This window comes from Agelaius phoeniceus, chromosome 3 (genome assembly GCF_051311805.1).
Source record: "Agelaius phoeniceus isolate bAgePho1 chromosome 3, bAgePho1.hap1, whole genome shotgun sequence".
Lineage (NCBI taxonomy): Eukaryota > Metazoa > Chordata > Aves > Passeriformes > Icteridae > Agelaius > Agelaius phoeniceus.
In genome coordinates this window covers 104,093,214-104,119,034 of record NC_135267.1, presented here as the reverse complement: position 1 = coordinate 104,119,034, position 25,821 = coordinate 104,093,214, and the positions used below count along the sequence as shown (strand labels likewise).

General features: G+C 43.9%; 2 protein-coding genes across 2 annotated transcripts in view; one reads left to right on the top strand and one right to left on the bottom strand.

Moving 5' to 3' along the window:
* The window catches only part of MSH6 (mutS homolog 6), a 124,638-nt gene extending 99,074 nt beyond the window's left edge, over positions 1 to 25,564 (bottom strand). The window contains exon 1 of the mRNA XM_077176048.1: positions 25,457 to 25,564. The gene's annotated coding sequence lies outside the window, so the exon portion shown is untranslated. The remainder of the gene's footprint in view (positions 1 to 25,456) is intronic.
* The window catches only part of KCNK12 (potassium two pore domain channel subfamily K member 12), a 28,715-nt gene continuing 27,765 nt past the window's right edge, over positions 24,872 to 25,821 (top strand). Inside the window, exon 1 of the mRNA XM_054630517.2 lies at positions 24,872 to 25,700. Coding sequence (XP_054486492.1) covers positions 25,349 to 25,700 — 352 coding nt within the window. The 5' untranslated portion in view covers positions 24,872 to 25,348. The remainder of the gene's footprint in view (positions 25,701 to 25,821) is intronic.

The following is a 25,821-nucleotide window of genomic DNA, read 5'->3' as shown; positions in this document are numbered from 1 at the left end:
GAAGTTTTTTGTGGCGGCTCAAGCTTGGAAATAGTTATTTCCTATTTGGTTTTTATGCAACATTGTCTCTCCAAAAAGAAGAAGAAGGAAAAAAAAAAAAGCTGGTGAGAAAGATCTTGCTTCAGCTGCTGACAGGGCTTGCTGACAAGAATGGGAATATGCTACAAGAAGAAACAGATCTTTTAAGAAAAACAGTCTAAGAAATTCATTTAATTGTACAATACAACCCAAAGAGGAGGAATACACTTAGGAACTGCTAACAAAATCTTCTGATTTAATTAAGGCTATCATCAGTGGGAACTCATGAGAAAGGGAAAGACATGAAGGTTATGAAAGCATCAATGAGCAAATATAAGAAATCTTTGTGAAGTTTCTTTCAAGTACACTTCTAACCTTCAAATTGCTTAGAGGGTGTGAAAATGCAACTCTCCAGTGCTTATAAATCAGAATAACTTCTTTTAAATATCTCATTATCTTTCTGGTGCTTCTATCATGTGCCACAGCCCTTATATGTTGATTGTGTAGTTAATACATCCTTCTCTTTGTTAACTGCAGTTCAGAAATTCAGATAAATTTCCTGTGAAGTAAATGAAGGGAGAGAATTAAGAAACATGGGAAAAGCTTGAAGGAAAAAGTAAAGATAGCAGCTAGCAGGGCAGGTCTGCAATTTCACTCAGCCTGTGTGAATCACATAATAATGATTCAAAGGAGTGAATGACTCAAAAATTGCAGGTGACCACACTGTTATATTGTCCTCTTGTGAGCTCTGGAGGTTAAATTGCTCCTCTGAGTTTCTAATTTTGCTTACAGAAGGGATTTAAGTGTATTTTTTACATTCCTCACCAACTACCTTATTCTGAGTATTGTAAAAGAGCAGAACATGCTGCTCTAGTCAACAAAATGCTCTAGAATTTAATTTTAAGTTTTCCCCCACAGCCAATCAAGGGACTATCCAAGTCACAATAAATATGAAGCAATAAAATTGAAGTGCCTGGCTGTCATGGTTTAACCCCAGATGGCAACTAAATACCAGGCAGCTGCCTGCTCACTCCATCCCCAGCCCAGTGTGGTGGAGAGGAGAATCAGAAAAAGGTAAAACCTCTGGGTTGAGATTAAAACAGTTTAATAATTGAAATAAAGTAAATTCTTGTAACAACAGCATTAAGAATGATGATGGAAAGGGAGACAACAAAAAGAAAGAGAGGAATAAGCCCCAAGTAAAGCGAGTGATGCACAATCAAACTGCTCACCACCTGCTGAACAGTGCCCAGCTGGTCCCTGAGCAGCAGTCGAGCAACAATTAAAACATCAGTGTGTTATCAACATTATTCTCATCCTAAATCCAAAACAGTAGTGTACCAGCTGCTAAGAACAATTAACTCTGTCCCAGCTGAAGCCAGGCCACTGCTATTCCTTTGTTAGGTCAATTCTCCAGCTTGACACGGGTCCCTCACCTGTTTTTACTGGGTTTGATGTTTGTGTGAAAGGCAGCCTGGATGCTCCTGCCTGCCTGGGGTCAGTGGTGCTGCAGTGGCACAGCCAGAGGAGGTGGCAGCAGCATTTCCCCCTGGCTGACAGATGATTATCAGTTGGGGTCTCTGGCTGGTCAGAGTGACCCCGAGAAGAGTTCCAAAGTCTCTTTTTCCCAGCCCAACACTTGAAGAAGGAGTCAGGGCTCTTCATTTCTCGGTCTCAAGGTTGTTTATTGTATCTTACCTATAAAGTTCTTCCTCCTGACCTGCCAAGGTCCGCTCAGCAAGACAGTCTGAGGGATTCTGCCTGCCCCAGGGGCTGTGTTATGTCTTTATACTAAAAACTACAATGTGTACAATGTTTACAATTACTTTCCAGTACCTATCACCTATGTTAGACAGTGAGCTTCTACTCTAAACCAATCTGTAAGTGCCAACATCACAGCAGAAGATGGAGGCCAAGAAGAAGAAGGAGAAAGGCTGGACACACCCAGATCCCTCCATCTTGCCCCCCTGAATCCCCATTCCAGAAAACCCAAAATCTACTTTTTCACCCTGTGATAACTTCACTATTATTCTACCTAAACTGTTGGAGCTTGCTGATCTTCATCTAAGGTTGGTAATTTGCTCCATGGGTCATAATCAAATCCACAGGCATTTTGGGCTCCATGCCAGGGCTTCTGATCCCCCTGGCAGGGGTCTTGGCTGCTCAGGACAGCCGGAGGGATGTCCTGGGTGCTGACAATTATCTGCCCAGGACAGTGGGTAGATAATTATCAGATGATTATCTGACTCAGGAGAGTGGGGGTGAGAGGCAGGAGAGGCACTTTTTGGAGCAGCATTTCCTGGCTCTGCAGAGCCAGCAGAGGCACATCAAACACAGCCCTGCTCCCCTGAGAAGCTGAGGTCACCCTGCCAGCTCCTGCAAGTCACCAGCAATTCACTGCACTAACAGAGGGGGCTGCAGAGGCAAATAAAAGAAGCCAGGAAGCTAATCAATAACAAGAAATTTTATCTGCATTTGTTTTGAGAATTATTTGGGCTCCCATGAAGCAGAGGTTTCTCTGCAGCTCTGACAGATAGTGATCAAACTGTCTCTGCACAGTCAACACCATCACAGAAGTGAACATACACAATTCAAGAGCCCTTTCTATTTGGTTCATAACTTTATTTTTGGAACAAAATTAGAACTTTGTCAGCCTGAAAACAGCACAATAAACCCAAGATCATTACTCTTTCCCTGCTTGGTTGAAAGCTTTATGGCTCACACAGCATGTCTAATCCTTTATGTCCTGTCGCTATGATGCATCTAATGAATAATCTCCCTTTCTCCTCTATAATTCACTTGACAGCCAAATAATGTATTTTTTAAATCACACAATTTCTTAAGCAGTGTTTTGTCTCCCTTATGCCCACCATACATTTACAGTTAAAACCTCTTCTCTGTTTCAATACCTTCTTTCCCCACCCAAATACTCCCCTGCCTCCCCAGCACTGCCAATCAGCCACTTGTCTACCTCCAAAAAGCACTTTTGCTGGCAGCCTTGCTGCTTGCTCCAGCTTTTTCTCCTGGGGCAGGACATGCCTTCTCTAGAAACTCTGTCTGCAGACTGACACCTGCAGCCAAAAGGCATTGAGGAAAAAAAAAATTTAATTCTTGTGTAGCCCTGATGTTCAGCAGAATGGAATACCTGCAGGGCACCGTGACCAGCAGTGAAGAGTAGTGCTAGAAGTTTAAAAGAAGAATATTCAAGTCTTCTCAGGGAACCAACAGCTTTCTTCTACTACAGGTACTGGAGTAACTAAGAAAAGAGGGATTGGTTTGGGATTTTTATGGGCCAGTTGCAGAGAGAACAATTCCTGTGAAGATTGCTTTTAATCAGTCACTTGGCAAAGTGTCCTGAGGATGAGCAAGATTTATCACCTTCACCTTGAGGCTGGCAAATAGATGGTCTTAGTTACCTACAGCACAGAGATTTGTAACAGTGGGATTTAAAGTGTCCTGTGTCCTTCTTCCCATTATCTCCACCAGCAACATTAAGTTTGGCAGGACAATTCCAAAAATTAGTAAAATATACTAGATTTACTGTATTAGTAAAATATATAGAAATATACTGGTGAGACAGGGGAATCCTAAATTCATTGAAACACAGAGATGTAAATTACAGAAAGCTGTACCAAAACCTGCTTTGAGTACAGGGGAGAAGAAACCCTGCCCACAAATTGTCCTCTCAGACCACACACACATCAGCTGGGCAAGTTAATGCAGTTACATGGTAACTACTCAAATAATTCTAAATAGTCTTAGATGTCCATTTTTAAAATGCACTATTACCTGGGGTAGCTTTGGGTGAGAAAGGAAAGAAGGTAAAAACCAAAGAGAAATGGATCTAATTTAGCAAGGAAATTTTTGACTATTGAGAAGATTTCTTGATACTGAAGTAGCCAGGTCTGAGGCTTTAGTCAGGTTCATATATATTGAAATGAGCAGATATAGAGTAATTTCAAGCCCTAGCATCCAACACATTTGCAGGTGGAGCAATGCATCCACTGGGAGCAGAGCTGCAGAGGGTCACATCTCTGGGACTGCAGATGGAGGCTCACAGCTGACCCCTATCTCTGTGCATGCACACCTTTAGTTGCACTAAATGCTACGTTTTTACTGTCTTAAATTAACTTTTGAATGTTGATTTCCTACAAGAAATTAAAACTACAAGAAATTCAAACAATAACTTTCATCCAGACCCCGGACAGCACCAAGTCTTTTCACAAGCACAGGAGGCTCCTGAGACAAGCAGGAGTTCAGCTCTCCACAGGTCCTTGGCAAGAGCTCAGGACCATCTTCACCACCACAGCTGCCAGAGACAGTGCTGCCTTGAAGGAAAACACACAAACAATCCCTCAGCCCCTCTAAATGTGATTCAGCAGCTCCACCTCAAAAATATGTTACAATGGAGATGAGGGGAAAGAGGAGAAAGAAAGGAAGATGTATTGGAAATTTACTGTAACACATCTACATTAATATTACTTGTAATATACATATATGTAGCACCCACTTTCACGCTCAGGGCCATTTAATAAAGCTCTAGAAATTGTGTTTTAGGGTGGATGCTCAAAGAGAAAAAGAAATTCATACCCTGCTCTCTACAATCCTGGTGTGCCACTGGGAGCCTGGGAAGCTTTTCCCCTCTTAGTACAACTTCTGACAAAAAATTCCATGTTTTGGGCTCCAAAACACACATTTGACTCTCCCAGCACATTTTAATCAAAGCTCTGCCTATCTTAGCCATAGCCTTGTTGAGCAGAAACAAGGTTTTTCACCTTTATTTGTGCTGGAGGAAATAATGCAAGTAGGTTTTCACCATCAATTAATGGCAGTGAAGCCACTTTTCCCTCCTGTGTCACCTTTCCCTCTTTCTGTCATTCACTGGGAGGTGTTGGGAGAGGCTTGCAATCAGTAACTTGAGGTGTCAAGGGCACTTCAACCAATGCTGGAGTTACACAGAGCCCCTGCAAAGCCCCATGTCCTGCCATGCCCATCAGGTGCAGGTGTTTGTGGGCAGGACAAGAATTCTCCTGGCAGCAGCTTCAAAGCAGCAGTTACCAAAGGCTCCTTGGTCCTGGAGGGCACATCCATTAAACAAAGATATTTATGCTACCTTTTTCTTACACTATACCCAGAATCCAAATCACTAATCTATCACTAATCTAACCCAGAATCCAAATCACTAGTTCTATCACTAATATAACTGATAATATGATTAATATAATAGATATAATATAATGTAATATAATATAATATAATATAATGTAATATAATATCAGATATATAATATATATAATAACAGATATCTATAATATAATACCAGATATAATATAATATAACAGATAAAGAGCTGATACTCTTCTTAAGGCTCTATTTAATTTTCAAGGTATATTTAATTTTTTTTAAATTATATTTTCCAAAAACATCTGTAAAGTCCAGTCCTACAATGCTCAGCAGAAGAAGGCAGAAAAAGGAAACCTTTTTATTCCTTTTAATGAATCTGGGGGGGCTGACATACATTTCCTGAATGCTTGAAGACGACAATGATTAATGAGAAAGGGAGGAAAAATAAATCATAAGTCTTGTATTTTATAAATAAATGACAAAGTTTTGAAGAACTTTTCTATTCTTCATTTCAGCAACAAGATTAATTCCCAGCTCCTTCTGGAGGACAGTCCCCCTTGAGCTGAGTGGTGATTCTTTTTCTGCAGGGAAGATGGAACAGAAGGAAGAAGAGGATCAGAGGAGAAAGGAGGAGAGAGCAAAATAGAATCCAGGTTTAATTTCAAAAAAATTTTTGCTAGCCTTGGCAAAAAAGGATTGAGAAGGGGCTATCAGTGAATTTCAGTTCTGTTCACCTGCTTTAGACATTCCCCTGAATCATTAAAAGCCCTGTGGACACAATATGCCTGACAAAGGGGCCAAAGCTGCTCCTCCCAAGAGTAGTTTGGGGTTGTGGCCAAGGGACATGCCCCAGTACACCAGGGGCTGCAGGGACTGCACTGCAGAGGTGTCCCCAAAGCCATCACCCAACCTGCTGCCCCCCTGCACAGAGCAGCCCTGCAAAGGGGCATGGGGGGGCCTGAGGGCTTGGAGCCACCCTGACCCAACAAATGGCACACAGGGGACCCTGCCCAGCTGGGACAGGGACACCCCAGAGCTGCCCCTGGGCTGCCACCCCCAGCCCACCACCATCACCTTGGGCATAAGGCCAGAGAACCTAATGAAACCAGCCTTACATCCCTCCATGTCACATTACTCCAGCATGTCCAAGCATAAAAGACTGGGAAAACCACTTTGTTTCTGTTTTTAAACTTCAGAGGTTTCCTTGTGAGCAGCTCTCCTTTCTCCCACTCCAGTGCTGCACAAGAGAAATATGGAAGCAGGGCACAGGGTGGCACTGGTGAGAAAATGCTCCTGCTGTGATCTCTGGGGAAACCAGACAGCTTTAGATGGGTTATTAGCACCTAAAATACTACAGCCAACATGGATTTCATGTGGAGCTCCCTTCAAGGTTCGTGCAACCACCTTGGAGCTGCAATCAGGCACTCTGCCCAAGCAGAGCTAAGCTGACCTTGACAGGGGAAGTCCCCAAGTGCACAGAGTTTCTGCTGGCATGTGGCCATGGTCACAGGGGCAGCTGGAAGAAGGTCACTCACAATCCCCTCCAGGAACTGCTGCTGCCAGGGCAGCTCCACAGCCACCTTTGATGCTGCACCTCCCAACAGGTGCTGCATCTTCAACAACAATTTTATTTTCCATTTCTGAATGGCTCCAGTCACCCTTGTAAGCTGAGAGCAGTTTGCTAGTCTGGGTCCTCAGGTTGTCTCTTGGCTTTCTCCCTCATTTTTCAGTGTCTTTTATTCCTTCTTGCAGTTTAAGTGTCCTATATGTAGCAATTTTTATATTGGTCAGCAATGCATCTAACAGCTTCCCTTTTTCTCCACTGTTTCCTTATTTATGCAATGGCCTTTTCCATGGTTGCAAAGTGATTTATAGATCTCTTTTTTTTTTTTAACTTACAATATTTTTTAAACAAGATGCAAATTATTGCAAACAGATGCTGCCATACTGAATTTTGTAGAATCAAAGAATATTCTCAGTTGGGAGGGATCCACAGGGATCATGAAAATTCAACTCCTGGCCTTGCACAGAACAACCCAAGGCTCACAGCGTGTGCCTGCGACTGTTGTCCAAATGCTTCTTCAACTCTGTCAGGCTTGCTGCTGTGAGCACTGCCCTGGGGAGCCTGTTGCAGGGCCCAAGCACCCTCTGGGTGAAAAAGCTTCTCCTGATATCCATCTAGAACCTTCCCTGACACAGGTTCATGCCATTCCCTCAGGTAATTCATCCTTTACTCCCTTTCTTGAAGAGGAAGCGGGGAGAAAAACACAGGAATAATTTTGCACCTGGAAAACAGGGATGCCCAAGGGATTTTCTAAAGATTTTCCATGCCTCCCTTGAAATTCCTGGTGGCCCCTCTGCTTCTTCCCAAAAGCTCTGTTCTAGTTTGTGGGGTGAAGCCATGCCTGTGACCCAGCCTTACCATGGACACCCTGGCAAGTGCTTGGGCATGACATCAGCCAGAACCAAGGATTTTGTGTTTCTGACTTCTCTCCCTGTGCATCCCATTTCCTCTCTTTATTTTGCCTTGTTTTCTCTATTTCTTAGACACAGGTCTAGACTGAAATTGGGAAGAGCTTCATCTACAAAAGTACAGTCACAATATGGAGGAGTCCAGCATGAGATTTAGATCTAGAAAGCTCCAAATATTCTGTCATGTTCAAAAAGAAAATGAAAAAGTGTCTGTATTATGAACACTTTCACAAAGAACAAATAGTAAGCTCAACAATAGTTCAGCTGAACTGAGCAAGAACTCAAACAGTAAATATGAAGCAAGAGCTAATATATAGAAACTAGAACCAGACCAATCTGAATTAGAAACTAGATACACATTTTTAAACTTCAAGTGTGATTAATCACTGTGACTTACTGAAGTCTTTCCAAAAGATAGGCTTGAGTTAGACTCAATGTCTTGGGCTCCTCATAAAAATAACTGGATTAAGTTCTACTTTTACCTGATGATCAGAATATGCCCTCTGGTCCTAAGTGACAATGTCTGCATTGGTTGAGTCAGATAGAACAGAGCTTTCATCAAGACAACCTCAACATTTCATAGCTATATTAAACCATTGGGTGTTTGCTTGTCTTTTCTGCCAGCTGCATGTTGAGTTTTTTGAGATCTGGGTTCCTATGGCAGGCAGCTGATCTTCTTTCACAAAGCTGCCCAAATTGTGTAGCTGTCCTTAGGGCTATCAATACTGCTCCAAGTCAGAGGAAAAAAGTTTTGGTTAAGATTCTGAACTTCCAGCCCTACGGCATGAAGGAAAATCATGTGACTTTTATATTGCACATTGGTCATTAGGAAAAGTGTTTCCAGTCCATTCTGCAAGCAATCTCCAGCAAAACCGTGTAGCTGCTCAAAACAATTTTGTAAAATCACTGACACAGACATTTCTTTACATTTCATGATATTTTATTGGTCCTGTTACACTGGGACTTACTTCTCTCTACAGTGCCCAGGAGGCAGTTTTCAGTCAGTAATGGCTATTTTCTTGGTCCCATCTACAATTACATGAAATAAAATTCCAGTTTTATTTCCCATGTTCTGCAGAAGTAGGGCAGTTTACAACTCATCTGAAGCAACTCTAGTTGCTTAGTTCTACTTTCAGTGTTTAGCAGGAAAATCTTTTCCCTAAAGAAGTCATTATTTTTAGGGACATGTTTATTCTGTTTTTGAGAGGTCAACACATGTCTTTTGTCCTTAAAATATTCTCCAAAGAAAGGGAATTCTTAGATGACCAGGTATCTCCCAGTGGATAAGAAGTTCTGTTATTATTTCTGAAAAAAAAAAAAAAGGAATGTAAGACTCCATGTTGTGTTCTCAGGTACTGAGATACCCTGACTTTTCCATTGAGCTTAAAAACCTCAAAAACCTGACCATGTTTTAAGGCTTGATGCAAGAGGCAGACAGCAGTCATTAGCATGAGCCTTCTGCTAATTACCAGCTTGTGAAGGAATTCAGCAGTGCTCAGTAAAGATGGAGGAGAAATCTCTGGTCCCTCCTACTGTCACACCATTTTGCTGATTTTGGTGGAGCTGCTTTTAATTAATTAAGTGAAAGGAGCCCCTTTTAGGTTCTCACCATAAAATCTCACTTGATTCCTCATAAATGATGTCTCTAGAGCTCATTCATAGTAATAAAAATATATACTGTGCTAATTTAAATGGTTGTAATTTATATGCATTAAAACCTCCATTTAAAGACATATTAAGGGGCAAAATTCTTTGACCATGACACTCTAGTTTGCATCTCATTACAAACTAAAGATTCAGGAGCTGAGATTGCCATGTACTGGCAAAGAACAATAAAACTCAATGACATGATTTTCCTGTCCTTCTGTGTTGGGAGAAAACCTTTCACTGAAAAAAAAAAAAAGAAGAAAAAGGAAAAAAAAGGCAGTAATACTATTTTCCATAGATTTGCAAAGAGATTGTCAAGGCAAGGTTCAGGAGAGCAAATAATCCACCTTAGTGTCCATGATGATGATGATTCAGATGGTCACCACAGTCATTTTTAAAACAAAGGTTCACTTTTCAGGTTTGTGTCAAAAGTCTGAAAGAGAAGGAAATTGCAAACTCCTCAACCAGCCCCATGCCTGGTCCTACATCCCATCAAGCTCCTCCTGTCCTTCCATTGATAATGAGCACTTTAAAAGAGGGTACCTGATGTCTTAGAAGAACAACCCTTTTGCAATGTCTCTTGCAAAGCAATCACTTGCCTTAGTCTGAAGGAACATTTCACAGGTTTTTGCCATTCTGACAGCTCATGAGCAGCCCACAGCATGCAGGAACAAAACCCCTGCATTAAAAATACTGGAGCCAAAGGTGCTGTTTCACATATCAAGGGCTGAGGTGGCCAACTGCCTGAATGGCAAAAGCAGCACAAAATTCATGGAAGATTCTTTGCCTGCTTCTCCCCTAGCATAATTCAGTTTATGATACCAGTTTATTTAACTAAAAGACCTTAACTTGTGCCTTTCATGCTTTCCATGCACTCAGGTTAAGGATATCTTTTCAGTCTGAATGACCCTGGGATGAGACAAGCAATGCTGAGAAAGAGCAGAAGTAGGATTTCAGAGCAAGAATTTGGACAAACACAGGACTGAAGTAGAGCAAAATGACTTTTTTCCTGTACAAAAGCAGAACCCTCAAAGGCACAAAGCTGCTGAGGACAGAAAACCATTTTTAGTGTGTTCAGCAGCTGTAAACAGCATCATCTGCTAAGCTTAATGATTAACTATTTCTTTGCCATTTGTTCAAAGGCAGACAAATGCAGAAACTGGAGGTGCAGCCAGACTGTTCCATCAGAGTGCACTTGATGCAGCCAGGGCTGTAAATGCACTCCACATTAGCTGAGAGCTCATCTCAGGAAGGCCACTAAAAGCAGCAGTCAGCTCTCACAAAACAGAACACAACAAAAGGCCCAACATTATCACAGAACATTCCTGGTGAGGCTCACTCTGAGCTCCTGAGCATTCAGGCTGCTGCTGCACATTTCCACCCCACAGCCTTTGTTGTCATCCTCCAGCCAGGGGACACCTTGTGCACAGCACCACCTTCACTGGACTGAAATAAAGGCATCCCCCTCCCCAGCACCATCAGTCACTTCTTCATTTCCTCTGCTTTCACCTTGACCTGCCTTCAACCCAGCTGAGTCAGAGCCCCCTTCCTGTTTGCATGGCTTGGATGAGTGTGTTTGGTGTGAGTTTCACTACCCACAAAGTTATTGGCTTCATGTTTTATAGTGAGATTGAAATGAAACTTTTTCCATGCCAGTAACAGCTCCTGTCAACACAAGGCCATACTATCCATTTCTCTCCTGTGCACCTGCCCTTGTAAACTCTCTGCAGAGCAATTCATGCTGATGATATAACAGGCTTTCCTCCCAACAAGCACAGAACTGAAAGAAATCATCGCATGGTCAATGTAGTGGAGAGGGGAGGTTTGTAAAAGCCAATTATAATTACAGACAGAAACATTTCTATTCAAGATTTTTACCCCTGATGTCAGTCAAGAGTGATGAGATTTGAATAAAGAGGGCTCCATCAGATTAAAATCCCTCAGTGCAGTGAAGGGATGTCTGTGCCAGGTTTTAGGCTGTAGCAGAAGATCCTCCTTCAGCAGCACCTATTTACATCTCTGAGGGCTGAGCCTTCCATCCTCTGCAGCATTTCCCCACTGGGCAGGGGTCTGCAGGGGAACTGAAACCCCTGAAACAGCCCCCGAAACCAAACAGAAATCTCCAAAGACTGCAGAAACCTGACATTGTGTTTGGCCTGAGCACACTCCCAGACCAAGATGAACTTCCAGTCATTGGGATGAAGTGGAATATAAATTTTAAGGCATGAAGACAAAGCTCCTGTCCTTCCCTAATGCCCAGCTGGTCCCTCTCCCCAGCCCTGCTCAGCTCTGTGGAACACCAGGCACCAACTCCTCAGGTCCCTTCTGCTGGTGAACATTTTCCTGCAGTGCTGTTCTCTGAACATACAAAAAAACCCCTCAGATCCAGGGATGGGGGTGCTCAACCTAAGCTGTTGAAGTTGACTTGTTCTGCAGATGTCACTGGGAACTATTTGTGTGTTTCAGAATTAAGCCCATGATGAAAGGCTTTGCTGGATAAGGGACTGAGCTCCTGGTGTTTTCAGGATGAAGCCTGAAATTTGGCAGATTTTTACTGTTGCAAATAAACAATGCCAACAGCAAGAGGAGGTTTTCAAACTCTTTTTCTGGGAATTGACTTAAAATAGATTTATTCAGCAGGACTGAAAAAGCACTGCATCACTAGCCATTTGGGACAATGCTACTTCACAAACACATATGGGATGATATTGAAATTCCAGTTATTCAACCCTGAAATTTTAGTCCAAAAAGCCAGTACCATTTTGGGCTCAGTTAGAATTTTCTTTATTAGTTTTTAATTTCAAAGTTAACTGTCATCATAAAGCAGGAACACAGTTTTGCTGTAGATTTCCCTGGGGATCCTTGCCTTTAGCCAGCCATGCTCAAAAAGAAGAGGGTACAGGACTTTTCCCTGCATGTGTGGGAACAGGCAGGAAGTAGAATTACAAATCACACCTGGGCAATCTTTAGCCCCAGGTCTTCCAAAAGATGCATCAAAAAATGCTGTGAAAGCAACCCACTTACCTTTGAGAAATTGCTGAACTGTTGGTGCACTGTAGATGCAAGCAGGCAGAATTTCTTATGACCTATGGCCCCATTTATATCCCTTTTTCTTTCACCAGTGTCTTTATTTATATTTTGCAGTTATTTGCTTTCTTTGAGGGTGAAGGGACAGCAGTCATTACTTGCTGTCTTTTACACTTGAGATGTTTTCATGGATCCAGGATAATTGCTTCCTTTCAGAGTGCTAAGGTAAAAACTGTGTAACAATTAATGTAAAAGGAGAGCTTTGATTGAGTTTCCAGTGTCACAAATATTGTTCTCAATAATATTGACACTGCTGAAGGCCATAATTCATTAATACCAGGGAATTTAATATCAGAGTCAAGGAGCTAGCTTATAGCTATCACACCTCTGCTGGGAAATGGTACTGAAAGGAGCTTTATTGCAGAGGATTTCAGACTTCCAGAGGCAGTGGAAGAGGCAAATGCAGCTACTATCAAAGCTTTGCTGCTGCATAGAAGACAAGTTTGTGCATAAGTACCAGATAGGAGCCATGGGGATGTGGATGCAGTTTCATGTTACCAGGCAGGAAGCATGGCAGTAAGCAATAAATCTCTTTTCCATGCCTCAATCTCCTAGCAGCAGCAATTGAAGGGGCAGTTGATAAAGACTCAAGTTTCTTCCTAGCAGAAATTGATCTTCTAATTATTCAGAATTGTCTTCTCATCAAGAAAATACTGATTAAAGAGGTTGGGAAAAGAGCACAAAAGAGGACATCAATCTGCAGTGATAAGAAACTCAAGGTCAATATGATAAAGTGTAGATGTGCCTCTCCTAAAAATTACAATATGATTGTTCAGCCAACATCATTCCCTCATTTCTGGGTTCTCCCATGGTGTTTCACTGAGCTAGCACAGCCCCATGGATTGAATTTGACAGCTTCCCTGCTCAAGAACATTTGCACCAACCTTCCAGACTTGTAAGCACAGAGGTGTCTATTTTTCAAAAACTTTTTTGCCTCTTTTTGTTCATGAAGGGTCTAGAGTGTGGCATTCAACAAAAACCTTCTAATAGCCTTTTTTTCCTCCTCTGTGATATTTTTATGCTTCTTAATCAAGCAAGAAAAAAAAAACAAAAACAAAAACAAACCAACATACTTCCAGTGGATCCGAAAGACAAATCATTATTTTAAATTTACAGTGTAAAGTCTGCCTTGAAATGAACATCCAAGGCAATTGCTGTATTTTAAAAGCTCCCCAAGTTGCAGACTTAATATGAAGCAGTTCTCAGCAGAATGTCTTTTACTGCCTTTTCAAATAACAGCCTAACCATAAGTATAGATCTTCTGGATAGTCTCAGTGTAAAAGATCAATTGCAGAACAGGCAGCTTGATGCTTGCAATCTGTCTTTTAGTAAACATTTCTCTTTCTCCTCCTCAGCTGGAAAATTCCTGCTGGGTTCTCAACAGTGGAGACCTTGAGGAGCTTTCATTTACCATTATAACAGATGTAACTTTTTCCTTTTTCTTTTTTTTTTGTTTCCACTGATAAGGATGTTCTAGCAAAATCATCCCTAGCCTTTCTTCCTAAATGCATTCCTCAACCAGCTTACAAAAGTTACTTGGGTTCCAAAGGTCAATATTGCTATAAAAAGAGCATGGAAATGTAACACCCCTTTTAGTGGTGACTGGAAAGAAATACTGTGTGTGACTGAGGTCTGTATGTTACCCAGCTTAAAATACCTGCTGATGTTTTGGAGCACTTTAGCCATTCAATTCAGTTCAGTGGTACTGCAGACATGACTTTATATAAAACACTTCAGACTCCACCTTACAGGCAGTGCAGCTTTTTGCTCTCAATTCTGCCTATTGGAAGACTGTTTAGAAATTTGATTATTTTAAATAGCTAGGAATATTCTCAAATATTCTCTCAGTGCATTCATAGGCAATACATACTCATTTGCTTTTGAGACAATGTTATTCTTTAGCTTAAACATATCTTTTCTTTCCCTAACCTTCATCCCTCTGATTCATGGATTCCTCAGTCCAATGAAATCCAGCATTATTTAAATATGATGTAGCCTAGAAGAAGAATCCTAAGGTCAGGCAGCCCCTGGGATTCATAACTCCTACAGCTGTCAAATTAGGAACTTCTGGGCTACATCTCTATCAGCTATACACCTCCTGTGTGTGTGTGTATGTGAGAGACCTGGGCATACACACTGTGAGCTCATCATTATTCAACACCCAGCTGATAAAACCCAGGCACTCATCTCCTCGATCATTTCCAGCTGATTTATAGATTTATTTTATTGTTAGGCTGAATCCCATGACACAGGTTACCACAGGCTGCAGTTAAGGTGATGAATTATATTCTCTTGTATTGCAACAGCCCCTTTAAACTTCAGCACTTGATCAGAGATGGGAGAATTTGCTCCATGGCATCAATACACAACAGTACCACTGAGTAGTGCAGTGCACAATCCTCTTCAGGGCCAGAATTGCACAGCTCCAGAGACACTCCATACTTGCTAAATGCACTCACTCAGTCCAGAGCAAAATGAATGTTCTGCAATCCCAAACCAGAGCAAATTGTGACTGGGTTACCGTGAGTCCCACCCTTCTAAAGTACCATCAGAATAACCAGAATGAATAATGAGCTAAATCAAGAAAGCCAAATTTTAGGAAGACTAAACTCTGACAAATGTACTATTTCCTTACTTGAGGGTAAGCATGATACAGGGGTGATGATCCCACAGGTGCACCCTGCAAAGTCCAGCCAGCTGCTTCATCCCACTGCACAGACCCTGCTCTGGCAGGAGTTCTCACCAGCTCAAACAAAACATCTCCAAGACCCAGCAAAAGTCCTCAGGTGATGCTGAGAGGTCTTTCCTTCTGCTGGAAAATACTAAAAAAAATCTAGGATCTTCCCAAGATTGTTCCATTCTCCTGGATAGAGAAGTGTCTAAGATGTGACAATTGTCTTTTAGTACAGAGAGATAAATTTAGTGGTCGGGATGAAAGTCAGAAACATGGTTTGTAAGGACAAAGTGAAAATAAAATTAACATATTCTGCTTGGAAAACATGTCATTTTTTTCCCCCTATTTAAATTCCCAACAGTATTTGGATCATTTTTACTCATGAGGAATGAGGCAGATCCAGGAAATTTCCTCTAGAAAAGTGAACATTCCTTTTCTAATAGTATTTCATACTGGAGAAGGATCTCACTCACTTAGTCCATACCAGTTCTCTAAAGCAAAAAAGCTCTGAAAGCAGAGCACTGAAATCACATAAAATTGAAATAAATAACAACCTGTGATTTCTTGCCTGAGATTGTTCTGCTGCTTTCCCCAGCCCAGCCTACAAAAAAGCAGCTATTTGATTTCTGTGTTATACACTGCCTGTTGTTTGTCAGCAGGAAAAATTCAGAGTATTAAAAATGCTTACTGCTTGGAGAGCAATAATAAAATGTGTGCTTGCCTTCAGATTAGCTATCACTGTTTTTTCCTGCAGAGAATGAGAGGAATATGGAGGTGAAATTCCATGTTGTTATGTATAAAACAGTCTTTGAAGAAGTGCCTGGGGAGTTATATTGTATGGATATTAATGTGTCTTATGCAGCTAAATCCCTGCTCACTACTTATAAAACATAGAAGATATGAAATCTAGAATCTTGATCATAAAACACAAATTAAATCAACACAGTCAACTTCAGAGAGCCTGAATATATTTCACTTCATTAGAAAATAGTAAGCCACACTGGCATTTGAACAGAAATGAAGGCTGCTCACTAGAACACGTTTTTTTCACAGCATTTTCCCCTTATATCATTATCAGCATGACAAGGTCTCCCCAGTACCATGGTTCTCACACCAGCAGGATTCTCTTTTATTTCCTTCAGGGATGGTGGGAAGCTGGCCATGATTTCTTTGCATCTCCAATGGAGCTGTGATAATGCATCAAAATAAAAGCTGTTCTATTCTGGAATATTTCTCAGCCTAGGGAGAGAAACAGGACCAAGGTCCGAAGGGTGAGTAAGGCAACTGGAAGAGAAATTATTGGACCAAGGTGATGCAATGTGTCAGCTCTTAACTGGTGAGAAATCCATGTTTTCCAAGGCTGACTCAGGTGGCCTGGCTGTTAGACCAGGAGTCAGAAGCTGTGGGTGGCACATGGGCTGGACCTGACACGGAGTCACTGTAAAATGGGAATGGCTCCATCCTGAGACACAGCCAAGAGTCCCAGGGAAGGCAGCACCCCCTGCCCCGGGTGGGACACAACACACGACTGCCCCGAGGCAGCTCAATTCCATGTGGGACAAGCCCCCTATCTCCCAAACCTCTGTCAGCCCACTGAATTTCTGATCAAAAAAATTAAAATAATACACTTTGGCAAGTGCTGCTTGAAAACTTTCTGCCCTAGACTATATAGAATATTAATCCCAATGTTTCCAGGGGTGTCCTGCCTGGCTTCTTCTGGCCCTTGCTGCTGGACCAAAGGCGGCAGCTGTGGCGTTTTTCACCTCAGAGATGCCTTTGGCCGACTGGATGCTGCAGCTGGGCACTTGGAACAAATCCAGGCAAAGTAGGAACTCAGTTTACCTCTGGTGGAAAAGGTTCAGGTGACGGTGAAGAGAAAAGAGAGGATTCTATCGTAGAGTCTTAATCCAGAGTTTTATTTTAGGGTGGTAGACCTCTGAGTGTTGTAATAGCTCCCAATAGAACTCCCGACCACATGCTCTCGTGTCCTTTTAAGCCCTGGGGACAGGGGGAGGGGAAGGGACAGGTGAGGGACCAACCAGGTGTGAGGAGGGGAAGGCTCCAGGGATAGAGACACTTGGACAGGCCAATGAGCCCGGACCTGAGGGGCATCTTTTGAACTTCTGCCAACCACACAATGCCCTTGCTGGAATGTTAAGATTGATGGACAGCTCTTAGCAGGAGGGCAAAAGGGGGAGGGTTGGCACACCTGAGAGGTTGGGATAGGTGAAACGGGCAATCACACTGCAGCACTAGACCATGCTTAACTCCAAGTCAACACTCCTGAAAGGCCAGCAAGGGGACTGCACAGCCAGAAGGAAACCTGAGAGGATTCAGAGCTTCTAAAGTCTGTGCTCCTTTCTATTCTCCACCCCTGCACTTCTCCCAGATGCAGAGCTACAGAGGTGATCTCTCAGGCACAGATTTTCCACTATTTAGTCCACTTCTGAAGTGTCCACTCTCAGGCACCTGTCATCCCACTGCTTCTTTGTGTCCACCTCATTCCTTACCTAAGCAATTTCTGCCCTGTAGCACACCGTGCAGTTTGGTTTCAAGATCATTTTTTCACTGTGCATTTTTATTTTTGAAGTTTCCACTGATGCATTTTTACTAGATAAGTGCTTGTTAAATGCTAAATCAATACCCCAGTTCTCTAAAACCAAAGTGAGAGCACTGGCCACACTACACCTACAATGCATTAAAGCCACTGTAACAAGTTTAATCACTTTGCATCACTTTAACTGCTCCTTTGTGAAATGACTGCAGAACCCTGCCAAACAGCTTCATTTCATTTTCCCCCAGTGCCCAGGTGAATATAGGCAGTGCTATCTCTAAAAATAGGAAAATGGGAGGCTGAAGTTCAGTATCAGGCTAAGACCAGAGATGAAAATTACTATGGTTCTGAGTGTTTTCCCTGGCACATTTTTGCATGCTCAGCGGCACAGCAATTGTCTTTCTTTCATAAGATGCACAAAGAATGTTTTGGTATTACATATGAAACACTTTAAATATGTTTATGTGACCATAAATAACAGGAAATCTTAATCTGAAAAGGTCCTTTAAAACCCTCTACATAGCAAACTGGAATTCTACTTTTTTTTTAAGCTTGATATATTTCCCTATTGCTTACTGCACTTGAAGCAAGAATGGACAGCTGTAAAAGGGAGCCCTCCCCACCACAACATTCTTCTCACTTTCTGCTTCCTAGCAGGAGCATTAAATTTGTTTTAAGGATGCTATGTTGCTCTCCTTGTATGTGCCTGATCCCTGCACAGGAGGCAAAGCAAAGTCTTCAGCCATACACTTCCACTCCACACATCCTCGAGAGCAAACCAAGTCGTGGGAAGTTGCTTGGTCACAAGTGGAACCTGTTTATGAAAAGCTTACCAGGGTAAATGACCTTAGAGGAACATCAGCCAGCACCTACCTGAAAGGAACAGTCAGGAGAGATCCAGGGCAGGAGGGACATTTTAACCTGTTTGGTGGTAACTGACAGGTGTAATCAGCACACAATTGCTCTCTGAAACTTCTCACCCTAGAAAGCAAATCTAACAGGCCAAAGAGGTTGCCAATATTTCCTTCAGAGCTGTGATCAAATGCTGCCTGTCCTGAACTCCTGTAAAGCCTCAGCCTGATGGAGTGAGTGTCAGCTGAGCTGATTTCATTTTGGTGCTGCTGGCTGGAGAGATTTGCAGGAGCTGCAGCCACAGGCTCGGTCAAATACAGACAGTACATCTTCAAATGGCATGAAAAAGGTGTTTGCCATTTCACAACTTTGATTCATAAATTCCTCACACTGTCCTTGGCTTTTATCAACAGGATAAAGTAGGCTTTCCTGTCTTGAAACTCTGTTTCTTGAAACTCCAGGGGCCCCATTTCCAGCCCCACATTCCTGTGCTTTCCTTTGAGTGCAGAGGGAGTGCAGTGACCTCTGCCATGCTCAGCAGCCCAGCTGGGTTAAACGCTCACCTGTCAATGCAGGCAGGGATGTGAAATGTAAGGAGGCCCCATCCCCATGCCCAGGGATTGTTTCCTCAGTGGCATCACGAGATTCAGGGCTGCCAGCTCCCAGACAGACATTCCTCCTCCACTTTTCACCACGCTCTGCTGCAGCAAGGCAAGTGCTTCTGGGAACAGGCTGGAGACTGGATCCCAGCTGAAAGTAGCCCTTCAAAAATAGCAATTTTTAAACTGAATCATTTTCCAAATCACACTCTAAAATTACTTCCCTTCCTGGCAAGCTCCCTGCAGCTCATTGGTACACAGGCAAGCATGGACTTGGAGGATGCAGATTTCTCAGGAGCTGCACCAATCCCATTCTGCATGTTTCTGCATCCATCCATCCATGCATCTGTCTGTCCATCCCTCCCCTCTGCACTGTGAAGCTCAACCACAGAATACAGGGGCCACATCTCTAACCTTAACAGAGATTTACAAAGAGCTCCTCCTCTTTCCTCCAAATTCTTGTCAAGAGAAATGGCAGGTGACAGAACTGCCTAAGTGGCCTTTCAGTCCTTTCAAAAACTGAGTTGTTCACTTGGAGGGCTGGAGGATGCTGACCTCTCCTGAAAGGCCAGGCCCTGATTAGGCTGAACAAGGTGAGATCCAAAGAAAAACTGGTTTGTTGCCTAATAGTCTACATGAATTCAACACTGGGTTGTGCATTCAGAAATTATCCTTTGCAGGGTCTCAGAAATATTACAGAGCTGCATCTTCCTGAGTAGAATAGTAGCTTTCCATTATTAAAATGCATTAAAAATCCCTTGCATGCCAAGCCACTGACTGAGATTTCTCCGTGCAAAGCGATAATAGAAAACAAAGTAGCAAAACTAATGCATGAACAGCATAAGCCAGCAGAGTGGAAGGTTTTCCCATAAAATGTGAGATTTTATACCAAAAATTGTGAGCAAGGTAAGCCATGTGAACACAGAGCTACCTGCACAAGATGCAGGGTGCCTGCAGCTTCCATTGGCAGCACAGGGAAGTGAGAACACGTTAATTAATTAATTAGTTAACGTGCTCAGGATGCTTGGAGCACTAGACAGAATCAGGCCTTCTGAAATTGGCTACTCATCAGATTTAAACTGAACGTAATTGGCAGCCCTAATTAGATCATTCTCAGTGAGAGCAATGAAAGTGAGAGAGTAGTGGTTAGATCACTGAGCCTCAGGAAAAATAAAAACAAAAGGCCATTGCATATTCATAAATTAGCAGGAAGAATGAAGGAATCTCTGATTTAGACAGCAATTGCTGCCTGTTTCTCTTAAACCTGTGGAAATTTTCTCCCAGTAAAACCATGTCTCTGGTTAACAACAATTTCCCTACAGCTTAGCATCCCCCCCTAGCAGTTCGACCCAGCAAACCAAACCCTGCACTGGCTGACTCCTACATCTTACCCTGCTTGATTTTCAGTTTGGGAGGTCAAGAAATGGTTCCCAAAGGATTCTCAAGTTTATCTCATCAGCTTCTTTGGCTCTGCTCCCATGAAAGCCAGAGTGCTACTGGCAGAGCAATGGGGGCTTACAGAGCCCAGCTACCTGGAAACAGTTCCATGCCAAGACTCCACATGGACCACCTGCTAATCAACACATAAAATGGCTTAGTTTTCAACCAAACTGTCTGCAACAGGCAACTCATGGCTTCAAGGGCAGTTATAAGCCTGGCTGTTTTCTCTCTCCCCTCCCCAAAAGTTCATCCTGATACAGAGAGAAGACATGAGAACACAATAGGCTATTATGGTCACGGGACTGGTCTTCTGTTTCAAAACCTAAAAAGCACCTGGGGAGAGTGAGGAGACCCTAGTTACATCTGAGGCTCCATGGAAACACACATTCATGCCCAAATACTTTGTACTTAGTATACTTTTCACTGTCTCAATCTGTCATCTCACTAAGTCAGGTACTGGGAAGAGCCCTCTATCCTAAAGTATCCAGATTTCTAACTTAAAAATTTGGCATATTCATTTCTGTTATGTATTGTGACTGAAACCCTTGCTCACAATGCTACCAAGGCTCTGATTGCATAGACTACCAATTACCTCATCCATTTTTTTTTACAAGGTAATACCCAAGAGACTGTTCCCTGATAGGAGGTAAAGGTGAAGAAGAGCACCATCTCATTGCCTGTGCAGCTTGTCAAGCACCCAGGCTCAACATTAGGCCACTCACTGAAAAATAATTTCCTTGGTCCATGTTACAGACAAAAACTAATTCATACAGCCCATATTGGGCTGTATGGAGATCAACACAAAACCATCTGCACATTAACTCCAGCTGCAGGAGCAGTGACAAATCCATTTGCCTTTGGACACTGTTGAGGTAGAAAACATGTCCAGGTACAGCAAACAAGCTGAACATTTCAGGTTAGGGACTGCATGGCATGTTTACCTCCAGATTGTATGGTACACTTCCAAATAACTACTTCAATATAGTGGTAAAAAGCTCCTGAATGAGGTACTTGATATTTTTTCTTGGCAAATATTTGCTACAGAGTCAGTGGGGACGTGTATGAGTGAAGCTTGTACTGGAACCAAGAACACAAACGTGGAGGTCTTGCTATCCCTGAAGTCAAAAGAAGTGGTCTTGCTAATTTGCTTGTGAGTTACACAGTCAAACCATGGCTGGAAATTTAGAGGATTTTACCCATTAAAAAAATAATAAAAAGAACTATTCCCTTGAAAGGAATAACAGTAACTGGTCTTTCTCAGGTTTAAAATGCCGTTTTAAACTTTATTCTTTAATAAAGGGATGTGATGTTTAGCAGTACAACCTATTTGCAGACAATGCTTTAATTAAACATTTAATGAGCCCATCTCGTTTCTTTGCACAAGCTTAAATTCACACAGCCAAGATAATAATGTAAATACCACATTTTGGTTATTAAAATAATTGCTTTCACAAACACTGACCTCCTAACAAACCAAATGGCTGGTGCCATGCACAAAATACTCCCACAGCTCAGGGACCTAATTTTAGCATAAAGCCCAATTTACAGCTGACCATTAGATTTTTAAAAAATTCTAGGCAAACAGCTTTAAAGACAGTGATGTTTTCACCAAATGCCCCAAGATTTCATTCAATTATTCAAGAAAATTTAGAAAAACATCCTTCATTTAACTATATAACAGCCTTTAAGAATGTTACCCAAGCAGGGGTGCAGCAGCAGCTGCAGGACGTTTCCTCCAACTCTCATATCTGGATCAGAGCAACCAAAACCATGACCTTCCTTTAAGTCACAGCTCTGGAAGATTTTTTATCTAGTTAATGGTGTTTTTCCAGGAGCCAGTTACTTTGGAAAGGACCAAACATTTTCAGTGGGACTTTAATGAAAAAAAAAAAAAAAACAAACCAACATTTTCCCCCTAGCTTTATAGCCAAAAAAAAACTTTAAGTATTTCTGCAAAATGGTGACAAATTTTCAAGACTCCAAGTAAAAAAATCTTAGCGAAATGAGTTGTCAAAACATTTTGAAAAATCTGTCAACAGCTCGAATTCTTAGAAACCATGATTCGGTGATGCTGGAAATACAATCTTGTCCATGCTGAAGCAGCTAAACCACATCCCTTGCTGCTTCAGCTGAGCTTTTTTCCTCATGGAAAGTTACTGGTAGGCTTTCATATCCATGAGGTGATTCCTCAAGCTAATCAGCATCCCACCAGCATCATCCCTTCCCTGGCAGGACATCTCCAGAGAGGCCAACTCAGACTCCAGAGGCAGTCAGCTTCTGCTGCTTGGAAACTGTCCTGTCACCCAAGGAAATGGCCAATTTTCCACTCCCCATCTAGGGGAAACCATCCCCCAGGAGGGCACAATGCATGGCATGGTGACAGGTACGAGTTACACAAACTTTGCTAACTGGCTTCTCTCTAAAAACATCAGGGGCCTCTCACAGTAGGTGAAATTGCTGACGACTCCAGAGAACTGAACCCTCATTTAATAAGGTTCCCAACAGTGAAAAAAAACAACAAAACCAACCACACAAACAAAACAAAACCAAAAAACCAAACCAACCAAACAAAATGCCTAAACAAAAACAAAAACTTTCCCTGCAAACACAAAAACACCAGGAATCTAGTGATATCCATCTGCAGCAACAAAATTCCTGCAAATTCAGGTAAATGAGCTTAGTTTTACATCATCTGACACAGTGGATTGCATGTAATCATTCCTGGATTACCACAGTGGATATTATTTCCAACTATGGTCATTGGCACTAAATGGCCCATTTCTGACCTTTTAAGCCCTTGACCATCCATAGGAGGCTTTCCACTCATGCCAATGGTCTTTTGATCAGGTCTGATATAATTTCCCACTGTTTTTCTGTTTCTTGTGTCCTTGAGACCTGCTATTGCTTTCCCCAGCTATTGGGTTTGTGATTTATTGGTTTAATTTTTTTTATTTTTATTCAGTTTTAGTATTTATAACGGGACACAACTGACACTTTGAAATAGGAGACACTTTTTTTCTTAAGGGTTGCATGTGGTATCGGTCGCCTTGAGCACAAAAGGAGATTGGAAATCTCCTTTGATACTTCTAGACACTTTCACCTCTACTGAACAAAATGCTTTAGCACAACAGCAATAGCAGCAAAACCCCAAAGTTTAGAGATGTTAGTGGCTATCAAAACATGATACTTTGATTAGACATGTTCCTAGGAAGCATAGGTGTCAACCCAAGCAGTTTTCTTCACCCGACAAGTATGAACAGTGTGTTAGAAAGGGAGGAAGTTCTCCTGCTATGGATGTGGTGGCCAAGATATAACTGCCAATAATGTGAAATCTCATGGCAAAGCAAAATCTCTCAGATCCAAAATAAGAATTAAATGTGTGAAGCTATGAGATGTTCTAGTGATGGCAAATAGCCCTTTGCTAAAAGACATCATGTAGCTACCAAGAGGCAGCAAATATTTTCCTGTAGATGAAAAAAAAAGAAAAAAAGAAAAGAAAAAATAGAACCTAGGCTAAAAAAACCCATAAACCAGGGCACAAGCTCCCATCCCAGTGAGACTGACACTGGCAACTGTAAATTGTGGGGAGCATTTCCTCCTCCAAGCCCAGATCTTTCCTACACGTGTTATCAACCCCTACACATATGTTTGCAGGACTGGCATCACTCCCATCCTCTTTGCCATACTTTATCAGCGAGAATTCTCATTTTATTTAAAAAATACGAATGTAATTATTTACTTCAAGTCTCCCAGGAAAGGACTGCAGTTCTTACTGCAGCATAACAGATAAGAAAGGCTACAGTGTTTGTTCCAAGGCAAACAGCAAAGACAGAATCCAACATCTTAGGAGGAGAAAAATCACTTTTCAGACACCAGCTAAGATTAAATGGGGATTTGGCACTGAACCCAAAATGTATCATTTTCTTGGGTCTACCTCTGAGGAGTCAGATCAGAAACAGCCATTCCTTCATCCAGAAATGGCTGAAATTAAGTAATTAGCGCTCCACCGACCACCACCAACTCCCTCACAAACACCCTCTCGGCACCGGGCGTACAGGAAAGCTTTTGAAGCCAAACCACCCCCGCAGCGGCCGCGGCGCATCCCACACATGGCGAGGGACCAGCGCGCCCCCGGGCCCGGCCGGTGCCGCGGTGGGAGCGGAGAACTGGGGAAAAGAGGGAAGGGAAGGGAAGGGAAGGGAAGGGAAGGGAAGGGAAGGGAAGGGAAGGGAAGGGAAGGGAAGGGAAGGGAAGGGAAGGGAAGGGAAGGGAAGGGAAGGGAAGGGAAGGGAAGGGAAGGGAAGGGAAGGGAAGGGAAGGGAAGGGAAGGGAAGGGAAGGGCGGCTCCGTCCCGCCCCATCCCTCCCCGGGGCCGGGCGCGGCGGCCCCCGGGGGCGCGGCAGCGGCGGCTCCAGCGGCCCGGCCCGGGCGGGCGGGCGGCGGCAGCGGGGCTGCGGGAGCCTCCCCGCCGGGGATGCGGCTCCCCGGGGGACGCGCCGCACGCTCCCGCCCTCCGCCCGCCGTCGACCGGGCGCCGCGCGGAGCCTCCGCCTCCGCCTCCCCGCGGCGTCTCCCCCGCGGCGGGGCCGCCGCCGCCGCCGCCCCGCATGGCCAGAGCGAGCCGGGCGGTGCGCGCCGCCCAGCCCGCGCCGCTGCTGCCCGCGGCCCCGGGGCCCAGGGCGGGCGGGCGAGGCCGACGGCCCCGGGGCGCCGCCGTCGCCAGGCGGGCGGGCAGCCCCGCCGGGGGATGACTCAGAGCCGCGGCCCCTGCAGCGAAGCCGCCGCCGCCGCCGCGCCGGGCTCCGCGCAGCGCCGCCCCATGCCCGCGCCCCCCGCCGGGGGCCGCCCGCCGCCCGCCGCGCCCGCCGCGCCGCGCACCGGATGATGCCCCCGCGGGGGGCGGTGGGCTCCTGCCGCCGGCGGCGCCTGGCGCCCCTCAACGAGGACAACGGGCGGTTCCTGCTGCTGGCCGCCCTCATCGCGGCGTACCTGAGCGCCGGCGCCACCGTCTTCTCGGCCCTCGAGAGCCCGTCGGAGGCGGCGGCGCAGCTCCGCTGGAACCGGACCCTGCACAACTTCAGCCGCATCTTCAACATCAGCCTGCCGGAGCTGCGCGCCTTCCTGCGGAGCTACGAGGCGGCCATGGCCGCGGGCATCCGCGTCGACGCCCTGCGGCCCCGCTGGGACTTCCCCGGCGCCTTCTACTTCGTGGGCACCGTGGTCTCCACCATAGGTGAGCGCCGCCCCGACGGCCCCGCGGAGCGGACCCGCCCGTCCGGGGGATGCCGCGGCCACGGCCCCGTCGTTATAGCGACCAAAGTTTGGGGAGAGGCGCCGCCGCGTTGCTGTGGCAA